This window comes from Erithacus rubecula (assembly GCF_903797595.1).
Source record: "Erithacus rubecula genome assembly, chromosome: 25".
Lineage (NCBI taxonomy): Eukaryota > Metazoa > Chordata > Aves > Passeriformes > Muscicapidae > Erithacus > Erithacus rubecula.
This window is the reverse complement of record NC_136677.1, coordinates 3,132,877-3,154,506: the sequence shown is the minus strand read 5'-3', so window position 1 is coordinate 3,154,506 and position 21,630 is coordinate 3,132,877. Positions and strand designations below refer to the sequence as shown.

The following is a 21,630-nucleotide window of genomic DNA, read 5'->3' as shown; positions in this document are numbered from 1 at the left end:
GATAAATATGGGTTTGGGGTCACCTTGATGCTGTGATGGTAAAATATTAGAGAAATATTGATTTGGGGTCACCCTTCTCTGTGATGGTAAAAGAATAAATATGGGTTTGGGGTCACCTTGATGCTGTGATGGTAAAAGATTAGATAAATACGGGTTTGGGGTCACCCTGCTCTGTAGTGCCACAGGATTTCATTCCCCAAGGTCAGGAGGTGCCCAGGAAAGCAGCATTTATTTGGTGGATGTGGCAAAGCTGCTTGAAAAACTCATTTTCAGTCTCTCCATTAAAAAGTCACTTTTGTTTCACTGTGCTGCTGCCCTGGGAGGTTTTGGGCTGGTTCTGCCTGTGGGGATGCTGGAGTTTATTTTTATTTTTATTTTTTTTATTTTTACTGGAATAGCAGCAATGGGAAAAGGGAATTGCTGGTTTGGGGCTCTGCAGGGAGGAGGGATGGGAACATCAGCAGCTCCCAGAGACACAATTTGGGTTTTCCCTGTCCCCTTGCAGGTCTGATAATTCCAGTTTTGTGTCCTCCCAGGTGAGTGATAACCACTGACATCACTTTTATCCAAATCCATCTTATCATTTGTGATTTGCAACAGAGAATTTCTGGCAGATCCTCTTCTGGCCCTCCTTTGCAACTGCTCAGAATTTGGTGTGGAGAGCTATTACTGCCAAAATAAACTGAATTTGGTGAGATAATTATGGTTTAAAATCTGTGTGTGCTTGAGTGAAGTGGACAAAATGGTTAATTATATACATTGTGTGTTTTAATCCTGATTTATTAGGACCTGTTTCTATGAAACTTTCAGGTGCAGGGAAATGCATCACTCAGGGATTATTTGGTTGATAAAAATTGTGGCTTTTATCATCATCATGAAATAATTTTATTGGGAAACAGAGCTGCAGGTCATGAATTTCAAGGGCTGAAGGATAAAACTCTCACTGGATTTAAAAAAAAAAACAGATTTAGAAAGATGTGTTGGAAAAGTAAATTTAGTTTGAAAGTTGTGCCTTCAGTTCCACACATCCAAACCTGAGAGTGAAATAACTCCGGGGAAAAAGTGAATCTGGAGGGAAAACCTGAGCATGGCAAACTGGAGCTGGGAGGATTTTGTGCCATCTGCTGTCAAGTGAATGAATTTCAGCCTCAGGAAAAGAAAAATGCAGCTGAAAATTCCAGCAGACTCCAGAGGAAATCTGAAATAGGAAAGGTGCTTGGCATCTTGATTAAATCACCCACGAGATAATTTTTTGTCTGACTTCTGAGATTTCCATTTAATGTGAGAAGCAAATTAAAATGCAGTGGTTGTTTTTTACAGTTGTTAGCACTCAAAACTGAGATTAAAAACAACCACCCACCCCCCCTCCCCCTGCCTGCCCCACCCCCAAAATAAAAAAATACAGATGTCACAGGTAATTACAGCTATTTTTGGCAATACAATTATTGGGTTTTTTTAAACAGCAAACATTTTTTTTTCCCCTTTCAAATAAATACAATCTGCTCACACTAAATAAAAAACAAAAAAACCATCATAAACAGAATGATACAACAGGTTGAAAATGAAAGTGAACAAATTAAAAAAAAAAAAAAAAAAAAAAAAGGAACTGTTGATAACATCAAGTCTGAAGAGATGCCCTGAAAAGAAAGTTCAGAAAATACATTTTAATGGGAAAGAATGAAGGAAGTGGCTGAGTATTTTCTGTTGTGGGATGAAGATTCCCTGGGGGATGAATTTGAGGAAGTGGGGAGCAGAGAGAAGTGACTCAGAGCCAATCACAGGCACCAATAATTTCATTTATTTTGTCCATTGATCCCCATCCCAAGCATGTCTGCCTCCCCCTCACTCCTATTTGTGATTTCAAAATCATTTCCTCTGGGTCTCTTTTGAAAGAAATGAACCCAAACCACAAACCAGAGCCATTATTTGGGGATAAATTTACCACTCTCATTAATTTTAATCACAGCAGGAGGTTCCTGGCCTCAGCCAACTTCTGTCTGAAACTGCTCAGTTGGAGTGAAAAGGGAAATATCAATTTTTTTTACTGAAATTATCACGGTCTGGATCCTCATTTTGCATAAACAAGCAAAGCTCTGTTGATTTGAGTGTAATGTCAATTTAATTCTTGTCTTTTTCTAAGCCATACATTGCAAATGATGAAAATTAACCATTGATTCTTGGCAGCTTTAATTGTGGAGAGAAAGAAAAAAAATCTTTTAGAATAAAACTTGGGATGTGATGCAATGAAGGAAAAGATTTTGGAGAGATCAAGGTGAATGTGGGACAAAACACTGGAGGGACATTAAATCCACATTAATGAGCAGCAATGGGCTGAAAGTGAAGCAGCAATTCTTTTGCCTTCTTAACTTCTCAATTTTAAATTTCAAAGGAACAACATTTTTTATTTTTTTTCCCCCCAAAAGGCTTTTTCAACATGAGACAGCTTAACACAAAACCCCCCAAGAAAACTCAAAATGCTGAAGAAAATAAGATTTTTCTCCCTGTGATTCTTGACACCCAATTCGAGACAAGACCACAATTGCCAAAATATTTCCCAAACATCCAAAAATATATATATATATATATTTAAAGAAGAGTATTTTAACATCTACCTCCTCAACCAGAACACTTTTTTTTTTTTTCTATTTCTGTATCAAAGAGCAGCTAACACCACTCCAATTGTGCATTCAGCTTTTGCTCCTTTCTTTTAATGTCACTCAACTCCAGCAGGATCTGAGCAGCCTCCACTCTTCTTACAGGCAAGATATTGATTTTTGAATTTTAAAATATTAAAAGAAATATTATTTTAATATTTTAAAACATAACAATATTTCTTGCCCCAATTTACACCTTGCTAGCATGAAACAAAAAAACCTGGAGAATTCACAAACCTCAGCAACCAATTTTTTTTTTTGTGTGTGTGTGATTGTCAAATATTTAATTTTTTTTTTTTTTTTTCATGGAGGAAAACAAGCTCTTCAGAATGTCTGTACACAGCCAAAAATAGTTTAAATTACAATTCAAAATTAACAAAACCACACAGGGGGCAGGTTGGTTTTATTTTTTCCTGCCCTGTCCTAAATTTTTTCTCCCTGACTTTTCAGTCTGTGATAAAGCACTTATGAGTGGTCTAAGGTGTGTAAAGGTGAAAAAAAAAGGGAATATTCCTATGGATATTGATCAGGATGGGCTGAGCTCCAAACTGAGCTCAGCCCCTTGGGGTTTGCTCCATCCCAAAAGTTTCACCTCTTTTGGGAAGAGGGAATTGCAATTTGTTGTTGTGCCAGCCTGGGGGAGGTGACACCAACCCCAAAAATTGATTTTTCCATGATTAACTTATTGATCCAAAGCTGATAATTTGAAATAATTCTGATCCTAAAAACTTCCCTGCTCTGATGCCACTTAATGCTCTAAATACCCACTGGGGTGTATTTTGGGATGCAGCTGCTTTTAGCATCCTGCAGGCTCTGGCACCAAGAGGATCCCCACTGTGATCCCAAAAATCACAGTTAGAGATGGAAATCCTCTTCTTCCACTTTCCCCCAAATCCTCCTGGAGAAACAGCATCAAATGTTGTCCCTAAATTGAAATGTGCTGGGTTTTTTTTTTTTTTTTTTTGAGCTGCTTTGTCTTTATGAGGAATGAAGGAGGCAGAGCACTCAGAATTCCAGCAGCTTTTCCATCCCATCACTCCTGGAGGAACCTGCTGGCTGCACAATGTCCCCAGCACTGCCAAAGGGACACAAAGCCATTGCTGGGGGAATGGCCAGCACAAAATTCCCTGTAAAAAAAGGAAAATCCCTTTTCCAAACCTTCTGAAGGGAATTTCAAACAGCACAAACCTCTTAGGCTGGGTCTGGGCACGCAGGTGGATTTCAATAACCAAAGTAAAGGGCTAAAAATCCAAATCTGAACATCCTAAATCCCTCAGCTTTGGTTGGAAAAGGCTTCTTTTATTTCCACCTCAAAGAAATTCCTCCCACCTTTTGTTGCCCTGGCTTTTGATGCTCAAACTTCACCTGTAACTGATGTGAAAATTGGAATTTTCCTTTGCACAATATCCAACATTTTGAGCACTGCCACCTCTGCCTGCTCAGGCAGAGGAGAGGAATAACCTGGTGCAGGCTGCAGAGGCAATGCTGGATTAATTTCCAGCCTGGGGCACACACCTGGGATTTTATGGAAGCTGCAGAGGGTTTGGGGAGTGGAGCAAGCACGAGGTGCTGAACAAGCCTGCAGACACTTTGCAAAAATAGCAGTGAGAAAACAACCCCAGCATCCTGCCTGCCACGGGGCTCATTGTTCCTTTCCATTGTGAAAGTGTCACCAGAGCTCCCTCAAGGTGAGGAAACCACCCCCAAGGTCATGCTGTGCAAGAACCTCAAGTGTATTTTTATATTTCCCCCCCTCCAAACCAGCCCCTTTTGCTGTAAATGGGATTTTTTTTGCATGGCTGTGGCTGTGTGAGATATGCTTTGAGTGACCCACTGGACAGATGATGAAGGTTTTTTTCCTGCTGTCAATAAAACACAAGGAAGAAAAGACATTTTCCAAGGCTGGGAAAGGCCTGGGCTGTCCTTGCTGGGCTTTTCCCTATTCCTGCAGGAGGGTTTCTCTCCAGTTAAAGCCTCCAGTTGGTCCATGTGTGAGAGGGAGGATGGGAGGGTCTGTGAGCTGCCAAATACCAGTGTCCCCCAGTTCTTCACAGGAGCAAAACCCCAGGTAGGGAATCTGTGAGGAGAGAGATGAGGATTAAAGCAAAAAGTTTTAACAGATTCCCTGCTGTGCTATTCCAGGATTTCCCCCTTTTTTTCTCTTTTTCCCTCCCCTCCCAAAATCCATTTGCAGATGGTGATTGACACTGCACCACTGCCTGTGCAAAACTGGGAAAAAAACAGATTATACCCTTGGGATGTGGGTTTAAGAATGGAGTTTTGAATGGAATGTAGTTTTAAGTGGAATGCAGGTTTAAATAGGGACCAGCTCAAACCCAGTGTGGCCCCAAACCAGCACAGATTTGGGGGAAATATGGATATTCCTTCAGCTCAGGGGTTCCTAGATAAGCCCTGAATATCCCAGGGAGCCTCTGCAAGGCTGGCAGAGGGCAGGAAAGGAGAGGAAGTAAAAAACCCATTTGATTTTCCAGCCTTTAGATGGTTAAATCCTCTTTGGATGAGAAGTGCTGCAGGGCTGAAATGCCCTGCTTGCTGTGTTGGAGGGTTTGGGGCTCCCTGCACAGTCCCTGACCCCACAAAGCACCAAAAAGTCCCTCTAAACCCATCTAAGGTGGGGACTGACCCCATAAAGAACAAAACAATCCCTCTAAACCCATCTCAGGTGGGGACTGACCCCACAAACCATAAAAGAATCCCTGCAAACCCATCTCAGGGGGATACCTGACCCCATAAAGCACAAAAACAATCCCTGCAAACCCACCTTAGGTGGATACCTGACCCCATAAAGCATAAAAGAATCCCTATAAACCCATCTGAGGTGGGCACCTGACCCCACAGAGCACAGAAGAATCCCTGCAAACCCACATTAATTGGACACCTGACCCCACAAAGAACAAAAGAATGCCTCCAAACCCATCTGAGGTGGGCAGCTGACCCCACAAAGCACAAAAGGATCCCTGCAAACCCACCTTAGGTGTATATCTGACCCCACAAAGCACCCAAAAAATCCCTGTAAACCCATCTGAGATGGATACATGACCCCATAAAGTATAAAAGAATCCCTCCAAACCCATCTCAGGTGGGCACCTGACTTCACAAAGTACACAAGGATCCCTTAGGTGCATATCTGACCCCATAAAGCACCAAAAAAATCCCTGCAAACCCACCTTACATGGATACCTGACCCTACAAAGCACCAATAAAATCCCTGTAAACCCATCCCAGGTGGGCACCTGACCCCACAAAGCACCAAAAAATCCCTGTAAACCCATCCCAGGTGAGCACCTGACCCCACAAAGCACCCAAAAATCCCTGTAAACCCATCCCAGGTGGGCACCTGACCCCACACCCTGCCCCAGCCTCTCCAACCCCCTGCAGTGAGTGAACCCAAGCAGGGACTGCCCCAGCCCAGTGCAGAACCTGCCCCAGCCCAGCCCAGACTGGTTTTCTCTCAGCCAGGGCTCTGCTCCTTGCTGCATTCACCTTCCTGACCATCTGCACAAAATCCTTGGAGTTCTGAGGTGACAGCCCTTGGAGCTGGCAGGTACAGGCTTCCAGGGAGGATGCATGAGCCACGATCAGGATGTTATTTCCTGAAATAAAAACCAGGAACAAGGGCTGAGGAGGGAGGTGAAGCCACATTTAGGGGCTGGTGCCCAAGATCAAGCAGCCATTTAAAGCACTTGGTCCAATAGTATCAAATAAAACTGGGGATTGAGGGGGAAAATGTGATTTGTTAACACACTCAGAGCATTTCTCAGTTTTTAAACTCACTCCTACTTTGTTTAAAAATGTTTTCTGGAGAAAACAAGAATTCCAGTGAGATTTTAGCTGTGTTGGGAAGCAGATGCTTTTTGCCTACACAAAAATTAATTCCTATTACAACAAACATTTTAATTTCACTTGCTGGCTTTGCACAGTGGCAGCTTTACATTTCCATTTCTGAGGTCCTTTACAAGCAATGTCCCACTGTGCTTTTGAATTTTGTGTGCAAACCATTAAAATCAAAGCTTAGAATGCAGAGGCAGGTCAGTGAGGTGAAAACACCAGAATTTGGGGAATTTCACAATGTTGTGGATGAACAGTAACAGCTAGGGATTTTTTTAAAAATTCAATATTGTGTTTAGAGGAATGTTTTAAGGACTTTCTGGGAATATAATCTGGAGAAGGAGCTCAGAGAGGGGAGGGAAAATTCCCCATTTAATGCTGGGAACACACGGCAGAGGGGAAAAAATTAATTTATTCCCTTGGGAAACAACTGCCATAGGGTCAGAATCCCTAAAATAATTCTGCTATTTAACTTTAGGGACCTCTCTTGTAAGGTGAGTGTGTCTGAAATTATAATTCTGGCTCAGGACTTTCCAATGCTTCTGAGAGAGAGATTCAGATGTGGGAATTGGTCAGGAATATTGGAATTCCCATCCCTGCCTGGCTTGGTTTCCACCCCCTCTGCAGCACTCACCTTTGCCTTTACATTCACTGATGATTTCCTTTGTTACTTGGTAGCTTCTGCTTATGTAGGTATCATAAGACTCAGAAACCACCAGCTTGCTGACAGGAATATGAGGTCTGTGAAAAGGAAAACACATCAGGTAAATGGTAAAAATAAAGAATTCCAAGTGCAAGGTCTGTGAGGAGAAAAGCACATCCAGTAAATGGTAAAAGCAAAAATATTCTAAGTGCTAAATCGTGATTCATCTGGAAGTATCTGTTCTTAAACTCAGTCCCCAGAACTGGGAGCCACTGTGGTGATTTTAAACTTCAAGAGTGATTTGTTTGCCATTCCTCCATGGAGAGATTTGGGAAAATGAGAAGAGCCTCAGCCCCTGCCACGCTGAGTGTGCTCATCCCTTCTGCACTGGAGATGCTCCTCTGGGCTGGGCTGGGGAAAAAATTCCCTCCTGGGAGGGTGGGCAGGGCTGGCACAGAGTGCCCAGAGCAGCTGTGGCTGCCCTGGATCCTGGCAGTGCCCAAGAACAGGCTGGATGTGTTTGGAGCAGCTGGGACAGTGAGAGCTGACCCTGGACATGGCACTGGATGAGCTTTAAGCTCCCTTCCATCCCAATTTTCCTAGTAAAGAACTGTTCTTCCTAATTCCCATATCTTTGTCTAAGAGCTCCTTAATTTCAAAATTATAATAATTTGGAGGGAGGGGGTTTCCATTCTCCATTTCAAAGAGAAGCTTCTGACTTTATTGACAGACACCTGTCCTCCAAACCAGGACATTCCTCCCCCCAGGGGTGTGATCCACAGGAATTCTCCTTGGGACAGGAGGCTGAGCTCTCCCTCTCTCCCTGCCCCACCAGCAGCTCTTCCCTCACACTGAGAATATTCCCTATGGTTTTCCCAGAAATAGGGATTTTTTTTGAGGCCTGACTCACTCTGCTCAGTGTCAGCCACCTGATGCCCTTCCAGGGATAAATACAGTGTGAGGAATTTTATTTAGATATCCTGGAAGTGCTGGAATTGTAGCTGCAGGCTACAAGTAGCTCCTGATGAAAATGGTTTATAGCATAATTAGCTATTAAAAAAATCAGGTTTCTTTTCCCCCTTTACCTTTTCCTTCTTCTCATTTTAAACTTTTAGTGGTTCAATTGCTTATTCCACCAGAGAGTTCTTAAACACAGGTGGGAAACACCAGAATTTCATAAAACTCAGAAGCTCTGACACAAAATATTTGTCACCTTGTAGGTGGCACTCCTAGGTGGTATTTTAACTGAACCTAAACTCCTCTAAGTTTTAGGAAAAGTGTTAAAAATCAAGTGTTGGGAGTTCCTAGAAACCTGAAAGATGCCAGGACAAGAAGTGCTGGAAATAAAACCTCCATGACCAGGACGAATTGCCACTGATGTGGAAAGTTTGGTTTACAATAAGCCAAATTTAATTAAATATATATTTTTAATGTATAGTTTTCAGGTTCTGTTCAGCACAGCAGCCTCGCGCCTGCTCTGAGTTTATTTTAGGAGCCTCAGCAGCTCTTCCAATCTTCCTAAACTCCAAAACTCAGCAGAGTTTAGTTCTAAATCTTCAAATAAGCAACCCCAGACCCTCTCAGCCCTGTTTTTGTGCTACCTGTAGGTTGTATCAACGCTTAGAGTAGCTGCAGCTAAATCCACAGGGGGGATCCAGGCTGGCAGGGTGCTCCCAGACACCCACTTGGTCCACTCAAACAAGCCTGGCTCCACCCGGATTTTCAGGTTGTTCTCCTGCTGCATACCTGGAAAAGAGAGACCAGGTATTGATGGAAAGGAAGAGAGCAGCTTGAATAGTTCAGTTTGATTGGTAATTTCTTATTTTGCTATGGGAAATTAGGTGTTTAATGTAATTATTTAATGGATGCCAGGGAATGTCAAGCTCTGGCTGGCAGCTGGTGCAATTAGAAAAAGGTTTCCTTATGGATTGTGCTAATATAAAATAATAATTACCATTCACTCAGGTCCATAATTTTGATTTTCTGTTTTATGGAGGAAAGGAGGAGAATGCAGCCTGTCCCTTGTGGGTTCTTACCTTTCAGGATGTTGTGAGCTGTCTGGACACACCGCAGGGATGGGGAGCTGTAGATGTAGTCTACAATGGTGTTTGTTTCCAGCAAGGCTTCACCTGCAGGAAAGTTTAGTTCTTTGTGAATAAATCCAGGTAAATGGCATTTCAAGGAGCTGCTTCTTGTGGCCAAAAATCAGCCAGAAAAATCGTCAAGGTCTTGGATTTAATTTCATTTCATTTGTAAGCTGTAAATCAAATGATTCAACACAACTGAAAAGCAGCTTAATTCAATTGGCTGGATTCTCTGCTAGCATAAATCACCATTTTATTACACAGGTGGAAGATCACTGCAAACGAGATAAGAATCAACTCCACTGTCAGGGTTGTTAATATTCCTGCATCAGGGTTTTTAATATTCCTGCAGTGCCTGAGGGAACCAAAGGAGAGCAGGCATCTGCTCAGGCTTGCAGGGAGCAGCAGCCACATTTTCATTCTGTTGGAAGAGCAGGGCAAAGGAGTGGCAGCAAGGAGGGGACAGTGACCTGACAGTGGCTGTCACCATGGCAGGCTGACCTAGAAATGTCTTGGGAGAAGTGGGGTTTTTTAGGAGAGGGACATCTGCCAGCCCTGTGCCACAGGGAGCAGCTTTGGTCACCACAGGAATGATGTGAAGGTCACACGGTGCCACCACAGCTGCAGCTGTGTCCTTGGGCCCTTGAATGCCACAGCAAAAAGTGTCCTGAGACCCCTTTAATGCCACCAGCAAAGGGTCCTTGGACCCATTCATTGCCACCAGGAAAATGTGTCTTTGGAACCTTTTATTGCCACCAGCAAAGTGTCCTTGGAACCTTTTAATGCCACCAGCAAAGTGTCCTTGGACCCATCCATTGCCACCAGGAAAGTGTCCCCAAACTCTTTTAATGGCACCAGGAAAGTGTGTCCTCAAACCCCTTTGATTCCCCACAAAATGTGTCCTTGGAATCCTTTACTGCCACCAGCCAAGTGTGTCACCAAACCCTTTTAATGCCATCAAAGTGTCCTTGGACCCCTGAATGCCACACAAGGCATGTCCTTGGACCCCTTTAATGCCACAGACTGTGTCCTTGGAGCCTTTTCCTGCCATTAGCAATGTGTCCTTGAACCCCTGAATGCCACAGCAAAGCGTCCTTGGATCTCTTCAGTGCCACCCAAAGTGTGTCCTTGTCCCCACAGCAAAGTGTTGTGTGTCACTCACAGCCTCCCTTCTGCCCTGTGCAGATTGCACACCCTGCTGCCATGTGGCCTGGTGTCTGAGCATCCTGCTGCTGCACAGTGATTTATTTGTGTTCAAAAAAGCCAGGATAATTTTAGCTGCCCTAGTTTGGATGTGACCAGCAAGGAGTGCTCGAGTTGGAGGAAAGGCTCAGGGCTGGAGCTCGTGTGTTTGAGGGGCTGGGCTGCCCTCAGCACAGCTCTCAGGATGAGCTCTTGGGCTGGCAAAGGATTTTCTCAGAAAGTGCTCAGAAGCCAGGGATGAGGATGGGGAAGGTGGGAGAACACTGAAGTGATCTGGGCTGTGTTTGTGACAATGTAAAGCCAGGCAGACTGATAGAACGACATTGCTGTGGCAAACTTCACAAAAAAAGCAGATTTTGCATGAGGTGACATCCCCATTGCTGCATTTCTCCCCAGCGTGGATGATAACAAAATGTTCCCATCCTTTGATGGCTCTGCTTTCACCCCATGTCCCACATTTCTGCTCTGCCTTTTCCTCAGCTGCAGTAGCTGAAGGAGATGAGGTTTCCTTTGGAAGAGGGAAATTGATGGGGAAGGGGAAGGCACTTTGCAAAGTTCCTTGAAAGATTTTAATCCCATTAGCTCAGGGCATCCTATCCATTTTTTCCTGCCTTGTACTTTTCCTTTCTCTGATGGGGGTGTGGAGGAAGACAGTAAAGCTTCCTGGGCAAGGTCTTCATGAAATGGTTTGGGTTGGAAAAAAACAAAAACTCCGTGATCAGGGACACCTCCCACTACCCCAAGTTACTCCAAACCAAATCAAACTTGGCCCTTGACATTTCCATGGAAGGAAAACCTGTGCCAGTGTCTTGGCTTGCAATACATGATGGGGCCAAAAATGTGTATTCTGTCCCCATCTGTTGCAGCTGGGTAGGGCAGTGACCCTGATCTCCTGGCACATATTATCTGCTAATGGGCCATCTTTAAACCAGCTGGGGAAATCATCTTTATCTTTCCCATGACCCACCCTTCATCCAGAGGTATCACCTGTTAATGGGCCATTGTTTAAAACTGGGTGTGGCAGTGATCTTTATCTCCTGGCACACATTATCTGCTAATGGGCCATCTTTAAACCAGCTGGGGCAATCATCTTTATCTTTCCCACAGCCCATCCTCCCTCCAGCAGATATCTCCTGTTCATGGCCAGTGAGTCCCAGGGCATGACTGATAAAATTCCATCATCCCACTGGGAGATGCTCCAGCCAGGGCAGGAGCCAAGCCTTTCCTACCCAGATAAAAACTGACATTTTGAACACCAAGGTACCTTCTTTCCACTGGATTCCAGAGGAAAGCCAGACCTTTCCACATCATCCCTGGACTTTCAGAGGAAGCTGCACCTTCTCCAGGAGCACTGCTCCAGCTGAACCACATCTGCCACTGCAGGAGGATGCAGCCACCATTGAATGGCACTGCTGCCACCACCCTGACTGACTGACTGTGCCAGCTTGGATTCTGACTCTGGCAGGGTTTGGGATTGTTCTTTGTAATACTGCATTTCTATTTTAATTTTCCTAGTAAAGAACTGTTATTCCTAATTCCCATATCTTTGCCTGAGAGCAAAAATCCCCAAATCCCACCCAAATCCTCCTCCTCCAGCAGGGAGCTTTGCCTGTTGGGCAGCACTTACCCACGAGCCTGGCCTGGGTGCAGCCCAGCACGGTGATGGGAGCATCCTTTTCATAATCCCTGAAACCACCACTCCTCTGAGGTAAGTTGTGAGGCATGTTCAGGTTACTGCGCATGTACCTGCCTGCAGGGAAGGTGCCAAGCTGCAATTATTCCCTCACACACAGGCAGCAACATCTCCCCTGATTTTCCCCTCTCCCACCAACTTGGTTGTACTTTGCATGTCCTGGCTCTAAAGCAATTTTTTTTTTCCCATGTAAACCCATCAGGAATCACACAAAATTAAATTAAATATATATTCCCAGCTCAAAATCAGCACAGAATATTGCCAAGGTTTTATTTTTATTTTTTTTAGGCCTGATTGATTTCCCCAAGGGAAAGCCATTTCTATCCTACAACAAATTTTTACAGGAGGCAGAACTTCAGAGCTCTTCAGCCATAGTTTAGGAAAAAGGGATCTATGAAATCATCCTTTCACTACAAGTGTAGTGAATTACTATTGGTGGCTTGGAATAGGAAAAATACTTTTAGAACACATTTCTGATCAGCTCCAAGCCAACAGAGCCTAAAGTTGTAATTTGTGTGCTATAGTCTGAAACCTGAGCATAAAACTGGGTTGAAAAAACCAATTTATGCCCCCAAACCCACTCTGAGCAGTGCTATTTTCATTTAGGACTGGGAGCCAGCAGTACAAATTATTTTCTTGATGGCAGCAAATGTTTTCACTGAACACTGACTATCAACATCATGACTGCACCTGCCCTTTGCTGATGTAACTGCAGAGTACAATCACTCCTGAAATATTTTCCCAAATATTGGCAAATGGAGTATTTCATCCCTGGATGACTGCCTGCTGCTGGCTGCACAAAAAGCATACTTTTATTATTTATTTTATTATTATTTATTGTTTTATGCTAAAATCCACAGCTTCCACCAGACAGTGGTCATTTCTTCCTCCATCAAATCCTGGGGCACACCCATATAACTTCAAAGTTACAAACTTCAAAGTTCCAGCATAACTTTAATGTTACAGCCTATTTTTATCCAGTTTTCCAATTTATTGTGTTTTATTCTAATTGGTTATTAATTTCCTTGTCACTCAGAGTTAGAAGGTATTTGTGTGTGTATGTGTTAAGACTCTCTTTATACAAGTTTTACATTTTTTCTCTGTGGATTCTCACAGGATAATTTCTTCTTTTTCACAGATGCAAACTGCCTTTTGACAACAACAGATTGTTATGTAAACTGATTATGATTCTTTTTCCTGGGAACTTAACAGCCTAACTGTTAATTCATCTGAAATAGCAAGGCTAAATTTACCAATTATTTCTTTTATATGGTTTTATATGCAACAGCCCCAGGCTCACCTTTGGCATCAAAGCACTGGGACAGCCAGTACTTCCCAAAAACCACATCCATCCTCTCGCCGTGCCTGCAGACAAACAGGCAGCGCTTCTGGGGGCCCGGCTGGCTGCTCGTCCTCAGGGGCTGCAAGGGAATTCATGCCTTAAATATGAGGTTTTGTATTTTCCACATTCTGTGCTGCATTAGTGTGTGACTCTGAATTTCGTATAAAGTGTTGTTAAGTTCTCATTTTCCAATCCTACAATCCTTTCCTAACCCCAGAGCCAAGGGCATGCTGCAGCTCCAGCCCCAAAAAGTGCAAACAGAGAGAATTGAGGAAAGAATCTGGGATGGAATTTGGGAGCTGGAATTGGACAATGAACCCCAAAATGGAAATGGACCTAAACTTATAAAAGTGTGAAACTTGTGACTCTGTGTCCACCTTGGGTGTAGCCACAGCCAGGCTCTTGCACTGCCCAAGGTGAATTTTTTGAAGGGTTTCTAATAAATCCCTGCTTTATTCCTTTATCTCCGTCCAGCCTCAGCTCCAGGGAGCCTCTCCAGGCATCAAACCCTCCTGAACCAGCATCAGACTCCTCCTGCTTTGCCCTTGTGCAAACAGCACAGGGAAGGCTGCAGGATTTATTGTTTTTATGGCTTTGTTGAGGCTCTTTGGGGATTTATAATCCTGATAAATTGATGGTGCTGAAGGGGACAGGGGATGGAGCCCTGCCCAGCTGTAGACACAGGTTGGGGATGGAGCTGTATCAATCATTTGCAACTTGTGCTACATGGAGTGAAAAGATAATTTTTTTGGGGAAATCCCTTCACTGGAAGCTTGTCCCTACTGTGGGGTCCCCACCTGCACGTTCTGGCAGATGATGGTGAGGGGCCCAGCATCCCCTGGCCCCTGGTCCTCCTGCTGCCTCCTCTCCAGAGCTCCATCAGCAAAGGCTTGGAAGGATGGGGAAGGTGTGGTGTTCAGAATGGAGTAGGACCTGCCAAAAATAGAATAAAATATTGTCTTTGGGTATGCTTTTTGTGCTCAGGCTGCTCTCAGGTCATTTCTGTGGCCTTCAGGAGCTGATGTTAATTACTGGTGTGATGTTATTACATTATTATTTGGGTTTTAGTGCTGCCCAGAGAGTGCCTTGCCAGGTGATGCACACACGTGAGGAGACAAATTCCATCTCTGTGAGCAGTTTCCTTAGAAACAATTTACAGAACAATTCCCAAACTTTGGCCTGGGAGGCTCTCTCCACCCTGGAGTATTCTCATGGAAAATGCCTGGACCTTCATGACGACCACAGGATGCTCACTAACATCACCTGGGGACCAGTCCCTGTCACTGACCATGGGCTTGTGGTCCCAAATTTGGGAATTAATGGCTACAGGGACTTTTCATTCACCTTTCCTCAAGCTGTGGCTTCAGCAGAAAGCTGAGGCCTCTCCCTGGGCAGTTTTCAGGGTTCCTGTTCCCAAAACAGCTTTTGCCCCTGGCAGGGACCTGGCACACTCAGCCCTGCTGTTCCTGCATTTTTCAGTGCTGCCTCTTCCCCTTCCCACCTGCCTGGGAATTTATTCCCCCAGTGATTCCTGCTAAGTGCAGCCAAAGGGATTGAACAGACCCCACTCTCCCTCGAGGGCTTGACTAATGATGGCCCCTCTGAATAAAGCTCTTATTCCCAGATATTCAAGGACTTTGACCAAAACCCTGGGGACTGAACTGTGACAGGCAATTGCAGAAGCTGCCTGGACCCTCTGCTGACTCAGTTACCTCTGCTTAGTCATTACAAAAAAAAAAAAAAAAAAGAACATTATCAGATAATGGATGTGGTCATTTATTTTGACAGAAAGAGTTGCCAGAGCTGGCACTTTTCAGTGCCTTAAATACATCAGGATCTGCTTCCTGATAGCAGCCAGTTAGGATAAAATCTCAGAGGGGTTTCACAGCTGTTAAAATTGCCCTGAGTGGCTCTGCCAGTAGGAGTAAAATAGGTCACCTGCATGATTTGTGTGATTTATAGGAGGAAAAAACCCAATGATGTTGGTCCTGGTCTATTATCTGCTGGAATTAGGGTGCAAGGATGACACTGAGCTACTGGATTATTCCTGAGTTCCCAACAAGGGCTGGCCCTGCCCTGAGGAATTGTTCCCCTCATTGCCCAAATGCAGGTGGAGTATTGGAGTCAGCACTGATCCACCCTCAGTGACCCCAGAACTCGAATATCTCAACGTGAAAAGAATCTCAACGTGAACAGAATCTCAGTTCTTACTTAGGAATCATCTCTATTTCTGTACAAAGTGAATTTCTTCCAGCTGTCAGCCCTTCCTCCCATTTAATTCCTTTCCTGCTTTGCCCATATGACATTTTTTAAGGACATTGGTCTGAAGAATACCAAGGATTTTTTGGTTTCCCCACTTCCCTTTGCCCCCAGGAGCTGCCACACAATTTCTGAGCCTTTCTTTCTCCCTTAGTCTTTTTATAAAGCCACAAACAATTCTCCATCTATTTAAAGATTCAGGATTTGCTGGGAATGGTGATGAGGCAGAGGCAAACTCTCAGTGTGTCTGGAGAAGAGCCACCAGCCTGGAAAATACAAACTGCTGAGCCTGTTCCAGCTTAGTCATCTCCTAAGGACAGGTCATGGTCTGGATGCTTTTCACCAAAAATCCTGGTTCCATCCCCTGTCCTCTGGATGCTGCCTTGTCTCCCCTGCTCTGGCAGGGATAGATGAGTGATTTCAGGACCAGCATTCTGTTTCATTAATTCCCACCAAAATCAAAAGGCATAACCTCTTACTGAAGCCAAGGGCAGGCTCCTAAAAATCTTGCTAAATATCCTAAGAAATATTGCTGATCCAACATCCTTTTCAGCAGGGAATTATGCATGGGAGATGTCTCTTCTTAAATTAATGCTCAAATTTACACCTTCCTGATGCCAGCCCACCCCAGAGGTGCCTCCAGCAGCCATCTGCTCCAGCTCCACTGGCCAGCAGCAATCCTGAGAGTCAGGAAGAGCTGCTGCAACATCACAAAAATCACCTTGTCCTCTAATCCCATGCTAAGGGAGAGCAGCTGCTGCTCCTGGATGGTGGGATGAGGCTCTGTGTGCCAGCTCCTTCCCCTCTGCCCTTCTCAGCATCCCTCTCACCTCCCAGGTGAAGTCCCAGATGCTGCTGCTGCCTTAAGTTTGAATTTTTATATTTTCCAGATTCTGTACTGCATTAGTGTGTGACTCTGAATTTCATATTAAATGTCAGCAAGTTCTCCTCCCAGCTCAGTCACACAAAACAATCCTTTCCCAGCCCCAGAACCAAGGACACTGCTGCAGCTTCAGCCCCAAAAAGTGCAAAAAACAGGGAATTGAGGAGAGAATCTGAGAGCTGGAATTGGACAATGAACCCCAAGATGGAAACAAATCAAAACTTATAAAAGTGTGAAACTCATGACTGACTTCATCTTGGGTGTAGCCACAGCCAGGCTCTTGCACTGGCCAAGGTGAATCCCTTAAAGGCCTTTTAACAAATTCCTGCTTTATTAATTTAACTTTTATTCCTTTAACTTTTATTTCTCTAACTTTTATTCTGTATCCCTTTTCCAGGCAGCCTCTCCAGGCATCACTGAGCCCCTTTTGCACGGGAAGGGGAGGGAACAGCTTGACCTACCCATGGAACACCCAGGTCCCACATTCATCTGCCTTGGTGATGTAGTTTTCAGGCAGCAGACCCGAGCAGCCAGTGGCAAGGGAAATTCCATAAATCCATCCCTCACTCGTGCTGGTCTGCTCCACTGGGGACATGAAAATGAAATCCCCTGGCACCAGCTCCAGCTCGTCATCGTTCTGGGGGGTGTAGGGGTAGATCACCTGCAGAGTCTGGGGGAGAAAACGCACAGAAGGGTTGTTAAAGGAAGGGGATCTGCAGCAGAGTGGTGATTTTTTTGTGGGAAGGAAGAAGCCCCAGAATTTCACCTCGTGGTTGACGAAGCGAATGTCGCGGGAGAAGATCGCGGCCACCCAGTCACAGCCCAGCTTGACGTCGATGCTCTGGGCCAGCTTCTCCAGCGTGGGCAGGTGGCTGCTCTGGAAGTGATAGGCCAGGGTCACGTGGAGCTGCTTCTTGTGGGGCTCCACATGGACATCTGCAATGGGGAGAGGAGGGTTAAAAACCCCTTTCTGCCAGAGCAGGGACTGTGGCCTCTTAACGGAGATGGACTGGCAAAGATGGAACAAAGTGGGACAAATGAGAGTTCAGCTGGAAATGGGTGGGTTGGGTTGCAATGCAGGATGTGGCCAGAAATGTGTATTCTGCCCCATCTGCTGCAGCCGGGTGGGGCAGTGACCCTGATCTCCTGGTACATATTATCTGCTAATGGGCCATCTTTAAACCAGCTGGGGCAATCATCTTTATCTTTCCCATGACCCACCCTTCATCCAGGAGGTATCACCTGTTAATGGGCCATTGTTTAAAACTGGGTGTGGCAGTGATCTTTATCTCCTGGCACACATTATCTGCTAATGGGCCATCTTTAAACCAGCTGGGGCAATCCTCTTTATCTTTCCCACAGCCCATCCTCCCTCCAGGAGATATCTCCTGTTCATGGCCAGTGAGTCCCAGTGCATGACTGATAAAATTCCATCATCCCACTGGGAGATGCTCCAGCCAGGGGAGGAGCCAGGCCTTTCCTACCCAGATAAAAACTGACATTTTGGACACCAAGGCACCTTCTTTCCACTGGATTCCAGAGGAAAGCCAGACCTTTCCACATCATCCCTGGACCTTCAGAGGAAACTGCACCTTCTCCAGGAGCACTGCTCCAGCTGAACCACATCTGCCCCTGCAGGAGGATGCAGCCACCATGGAATGGGACTGCTGCCACCACCCTGACTGACTGACGGGTGTCAGCTTGGATTCTGACTCTGGCAGGGTTTGGGACTGTTCTTTGCAATACTGTATTTCTATTTTAATTTTCCTAGTAATGAACTGTTATTCCTAATTCTCATACATTTGCCTGAGAGCCCCTTAATTTCAAAATTATAGTAATAATTTGGAGGAAGGGGGTTTAGATTCTCCATTTCAAAGAGAAGCTTCTGCCTTTACTGGCAGACACCTGTCCTTCAAACCAGGACATGGGGTGAATGTGAGGTCTCCAGCATTGCACCCCAGATCATATGATCAGAGATTTGGGGTCTGATTCAGCCCTGAGTCACAGCAGGACAGATGCCAGACAAGGCATCCTTGCAAAGTGCCAAACAATGCTGCAACTCTGGACACACATCCTGCCAAAAAAAAAAAAAAAAAAAAAAAAGAAAAAAAGGACATTTTTCCAGGTAAGAAAATCCAGAAGTCTTTTTGTGCCTCCTTTCCAAAATAATCAGGTTAAAGACCATAATTTTTACTCTCCTTCCATTGTTTTCTCTGCTGCACTGAATTACAAATCCATGGAATTTGTGCAAGTTGATTAAATCTTTTCCCTGGACATTAGTTGGATTATCAGTTTAGCCACTGAGGGTGAGGTATTCCCAAATTGTGGAAACATACTAATGATTCAAAATGATGAAAATATGTGAAATATTTGGGATCTTCCAGTAGATGTGGAAGTCATAGGATACATTGTTTGTACATAATTTATCCTTGCTTATTCAACCAAAAATTGCAATTAAATTTGACTGATTATTCAGTCACAATTGCAGCTTTTCAGAGGCTTGGCTCCAAGTGCCAGCCAGGAGTAGCTTTGCAAGCTCATCCATCTTTTTTTTTTGTTGTTGCTGTTTTTCATCAGCAATAAAAAACATGTTCAAGATCTCTGAAAAAAAACCCCAGAGACTTTAATGGGATGACCTGACCAAGCTGTGGCTGCAATGCTGCAATTGCCTTCCCCTAAAAAACCCCAATTTGTCCAGAATTTGAGCAGTCTCAGGGGCAGAAGATTGTTGGAAGCCACCAATGCTTCTGAATGGGTCAGTGGGGGATTTTTTGGATGAAAATCACATTTTTGGCTGTGCTGGAGGGAAACAATGATCCCACTCTCCCGTGGCTGCACCCAATGTCTACCTTCCAAAACTTTATTTTTAAAGATAAAATTCCCTCTATCTTTTAAAGGGAAGTTTTAGCCGGTGAAAACAATAATTCCAGATGTTCTGAACACTTCTGGCTCCCTCCTCTGGGGCAGGGACAGACTCCCAGCACTCTGCATAGTTGTGGGGTTCTTGCCCAGCATGGAACCACCCCAGTAATGCAGAATTTTCTGCATCTTGAAGCATTTAAGCTCCAGGATAAGCCTGGGATAGGGAAGGACTAAACCAGTTGTGCTGTGAGCAGGAAACACTGAGCCTCACTCAGAGCAGCTCTGGGCAAAATTAAGGAAGCACCAAAGTTCAGTTTCCCTTTTCAGAAACAGCACTGAAAACAGGGTGAGAGAAAAAAGCCAAAGCACCTGTGGGGTGTTCCTATGAGTTGACCCTTAAAAATCAGGGATTTGCTTTTTGAGCTTTGCTTCTTGGTGGCATCAGAGCTTTGGGGTTCTGAAAATACCCAGACTGGGAGCTGTGGCAGCTGCTTTGCTTCTTCACAGCATCAAAGTTTTCAAAGTTTTGGGTTTCTATCAATGCCCAAACTGGGCTCTCATGGCATCAAAATTCTGGCTTTTCTGATAATGCCCAAGCTGGGATCCTTCACTACACCAAAATTTTGGTTTTCTATCAATGCCTAAATTGGGCTTTCATGGCATCAAAGTCTTGTTTTTTCTGACCAAACTGGGCTCCTTCATGGCATCCAAAATATTTTTTGTGACAATGCCCAACTGGAGTCACCCACCTGCTTTGGAAGCTGCCTCTGCAGCAAAGTCTGCAGCAAACTTCTTGAGCACCTCAGCACTGTCCTCCTTGACAAAGAGCCCGATGAAGTTGGAGGATGTGTAGAGCTCCAGGGGCAGCGGGGCAGGGAATTTGCATTTCCAGCGCATCACCGTGGCCTGCAGGGCTTCTGTCAGAGCATCCACCTTGCTGTCCTCACACTGCCAGGGAAACAGGACAGGCATGGCTCAGCAAAGGAGAGGATGGGGGTGGGTGTCAGTGCTCTGCCCTTCCCCTCATGCAGTGAGAAAAAGTACAGGGGCATGAGAAAAAAAAATAAAAAAATCTATGTTTAGAAATCCTCGGCCCCTCCCTTGTCCTCAAAGCAGGATCAGCTATCCCCAAGTAACCTTCCCACATCCCCCACCCATTCTCACACTAAGGATCATGCAGAGGATGAGAGTTCAGTCTTCTGCTGCTGCTCTTCCCTGAAAACAACAGCTTAAAATCCCAATTACTCCTCCACAAACCCAAGCAAAATCCCTCCAGCTGTCCTGAGCCAGGACAAGTCTCCAGGCTGAGCCTGGCAAGGAATGGCTAAAACAGGGAGGAGAGAGGAGCTGAGTTACCATGAAGAACTGGCAGAGGGTGATGTGTGGGAAGATGTTGTGAGCTTTGTTCTTGCCACAGATCTGCTTGGAGTGCTGCCAGAACTCGGAGAGCTTCTGCGCCAGGGGCCCGGTGGGGCGCAGGTACAGCACGTACTCCCGGGGCAGGGGGTCATCCAGGAACGGGTCACCCACGTGGGAGAAGAGCCTGGCAGCCAGGAAGAACTCTTCAACTGGGAGATAAAGACACATTTCTGCCCCCAACAGAACCAGCTCCCCCTGTGCTGGCTCCCACTGGTTGTCCCTCGATGGGAAAAGCAGCTCTGGTGGTCAGGCAGTGCAGTGCCTGGCTTGCAGCCCATTAGCACAGCTCAGTAACACAGAAAATTGGGGTTTACTTTCAGGCAGATGCTCTGAAGATCTAAGCCAGGTCACTGCTTCTGCCTTTTCTGCCTTTCAGAGTGCAGGACACAGGGAGGAGAGCACCAGGCATGGCTCCACATCTTTTCTGCTCCTTCTCTCACCTGCTGCTGCTTGTGCTGCAGATCACAAACCCTCCCAGAGCAGGCTCATCTCTGCATTGCTTATTTCCACCACTTAAACAGCACCTCACTAATTCTGCAGCTGCTTTTCAGACAGCACCCCTGCTTAAACATTCTTAAATTCACCATTTCTTTTACTTTTTAACATTTATTACTTCATACCAACCAGTCGCATGCTGCTTGAACACTCCTTCCACCTGTCGATGCCAGTGCTTTTTGTCTGCAGAGAGAGAAAAATAAAAAGAGAATTTCAGTGCTGCTCTGTGTTTGAACACTCATGG

At 45.0% G+C, this 21,630-nt stretch overlaps 1 protein-coding gene across 1 annotated transcript in view; it reads right to left on the bottom strand.

The window, feature by feature from the left end:
- Positions 1-3,333: 3,333 nt before the first annotated feature.
- UBASH3B (ubiquitin associated and SH3 domain containing B) overlaps positions 3,334-21,630 on the bottom strand; it is a 57,885-nt gene continuing 39,588 nt past the window's right edge. Inside the window, exons 2-14 of the mRNA XM_079326594.1 lie at positions 21,516-21,569; positions 20,829-21,015; positions 20,222-20,420; positions 17,377-17,546; positions 17,072-17,280; positions 14,266-14,401; positions 13,427-13,547; positions 12,061-12,183; positions 9,183-9,275; positions 8,748-8,892; positions 7,138-7,244; positions 6,159-6,268; positions 3,334-4,731 (exon numbers count right to left, since the gene is read on the bottom strand). Of these exons, the coding sequence (XP_079182720.1) occupies positions 4,594-4,731; positions 6,159-6,268; positions 7,138-7,244; positions 8,748-8,892; positions 9,183-9,275; positions 12,061-12,183; positions 13,427-13,547; positions 14,266-14,401; positions 17,072-17,280; positions 17,377-17,546; positions 20,222-20,420; positions 20,829-21,015; positions 21,516-21,569 (1,792 nt within the window). The 3' untranslated portion in view covers positions 3,334-4,593. The remainder of the gene's footprint in view (positions 4,732-6,158; positions 6,269-7,137; positions 7,245-8,747; positions 8,893-9,182; positions 9,276-12,060; positions 12,184-13,426; positions 13,548-14,265; positions 14,402-17,071; positions 17,281-17,376; positions 17,547-20,221; positions 20,421-20,828; positions 21,016-21,515; positions 21,570-21,630) is intronic.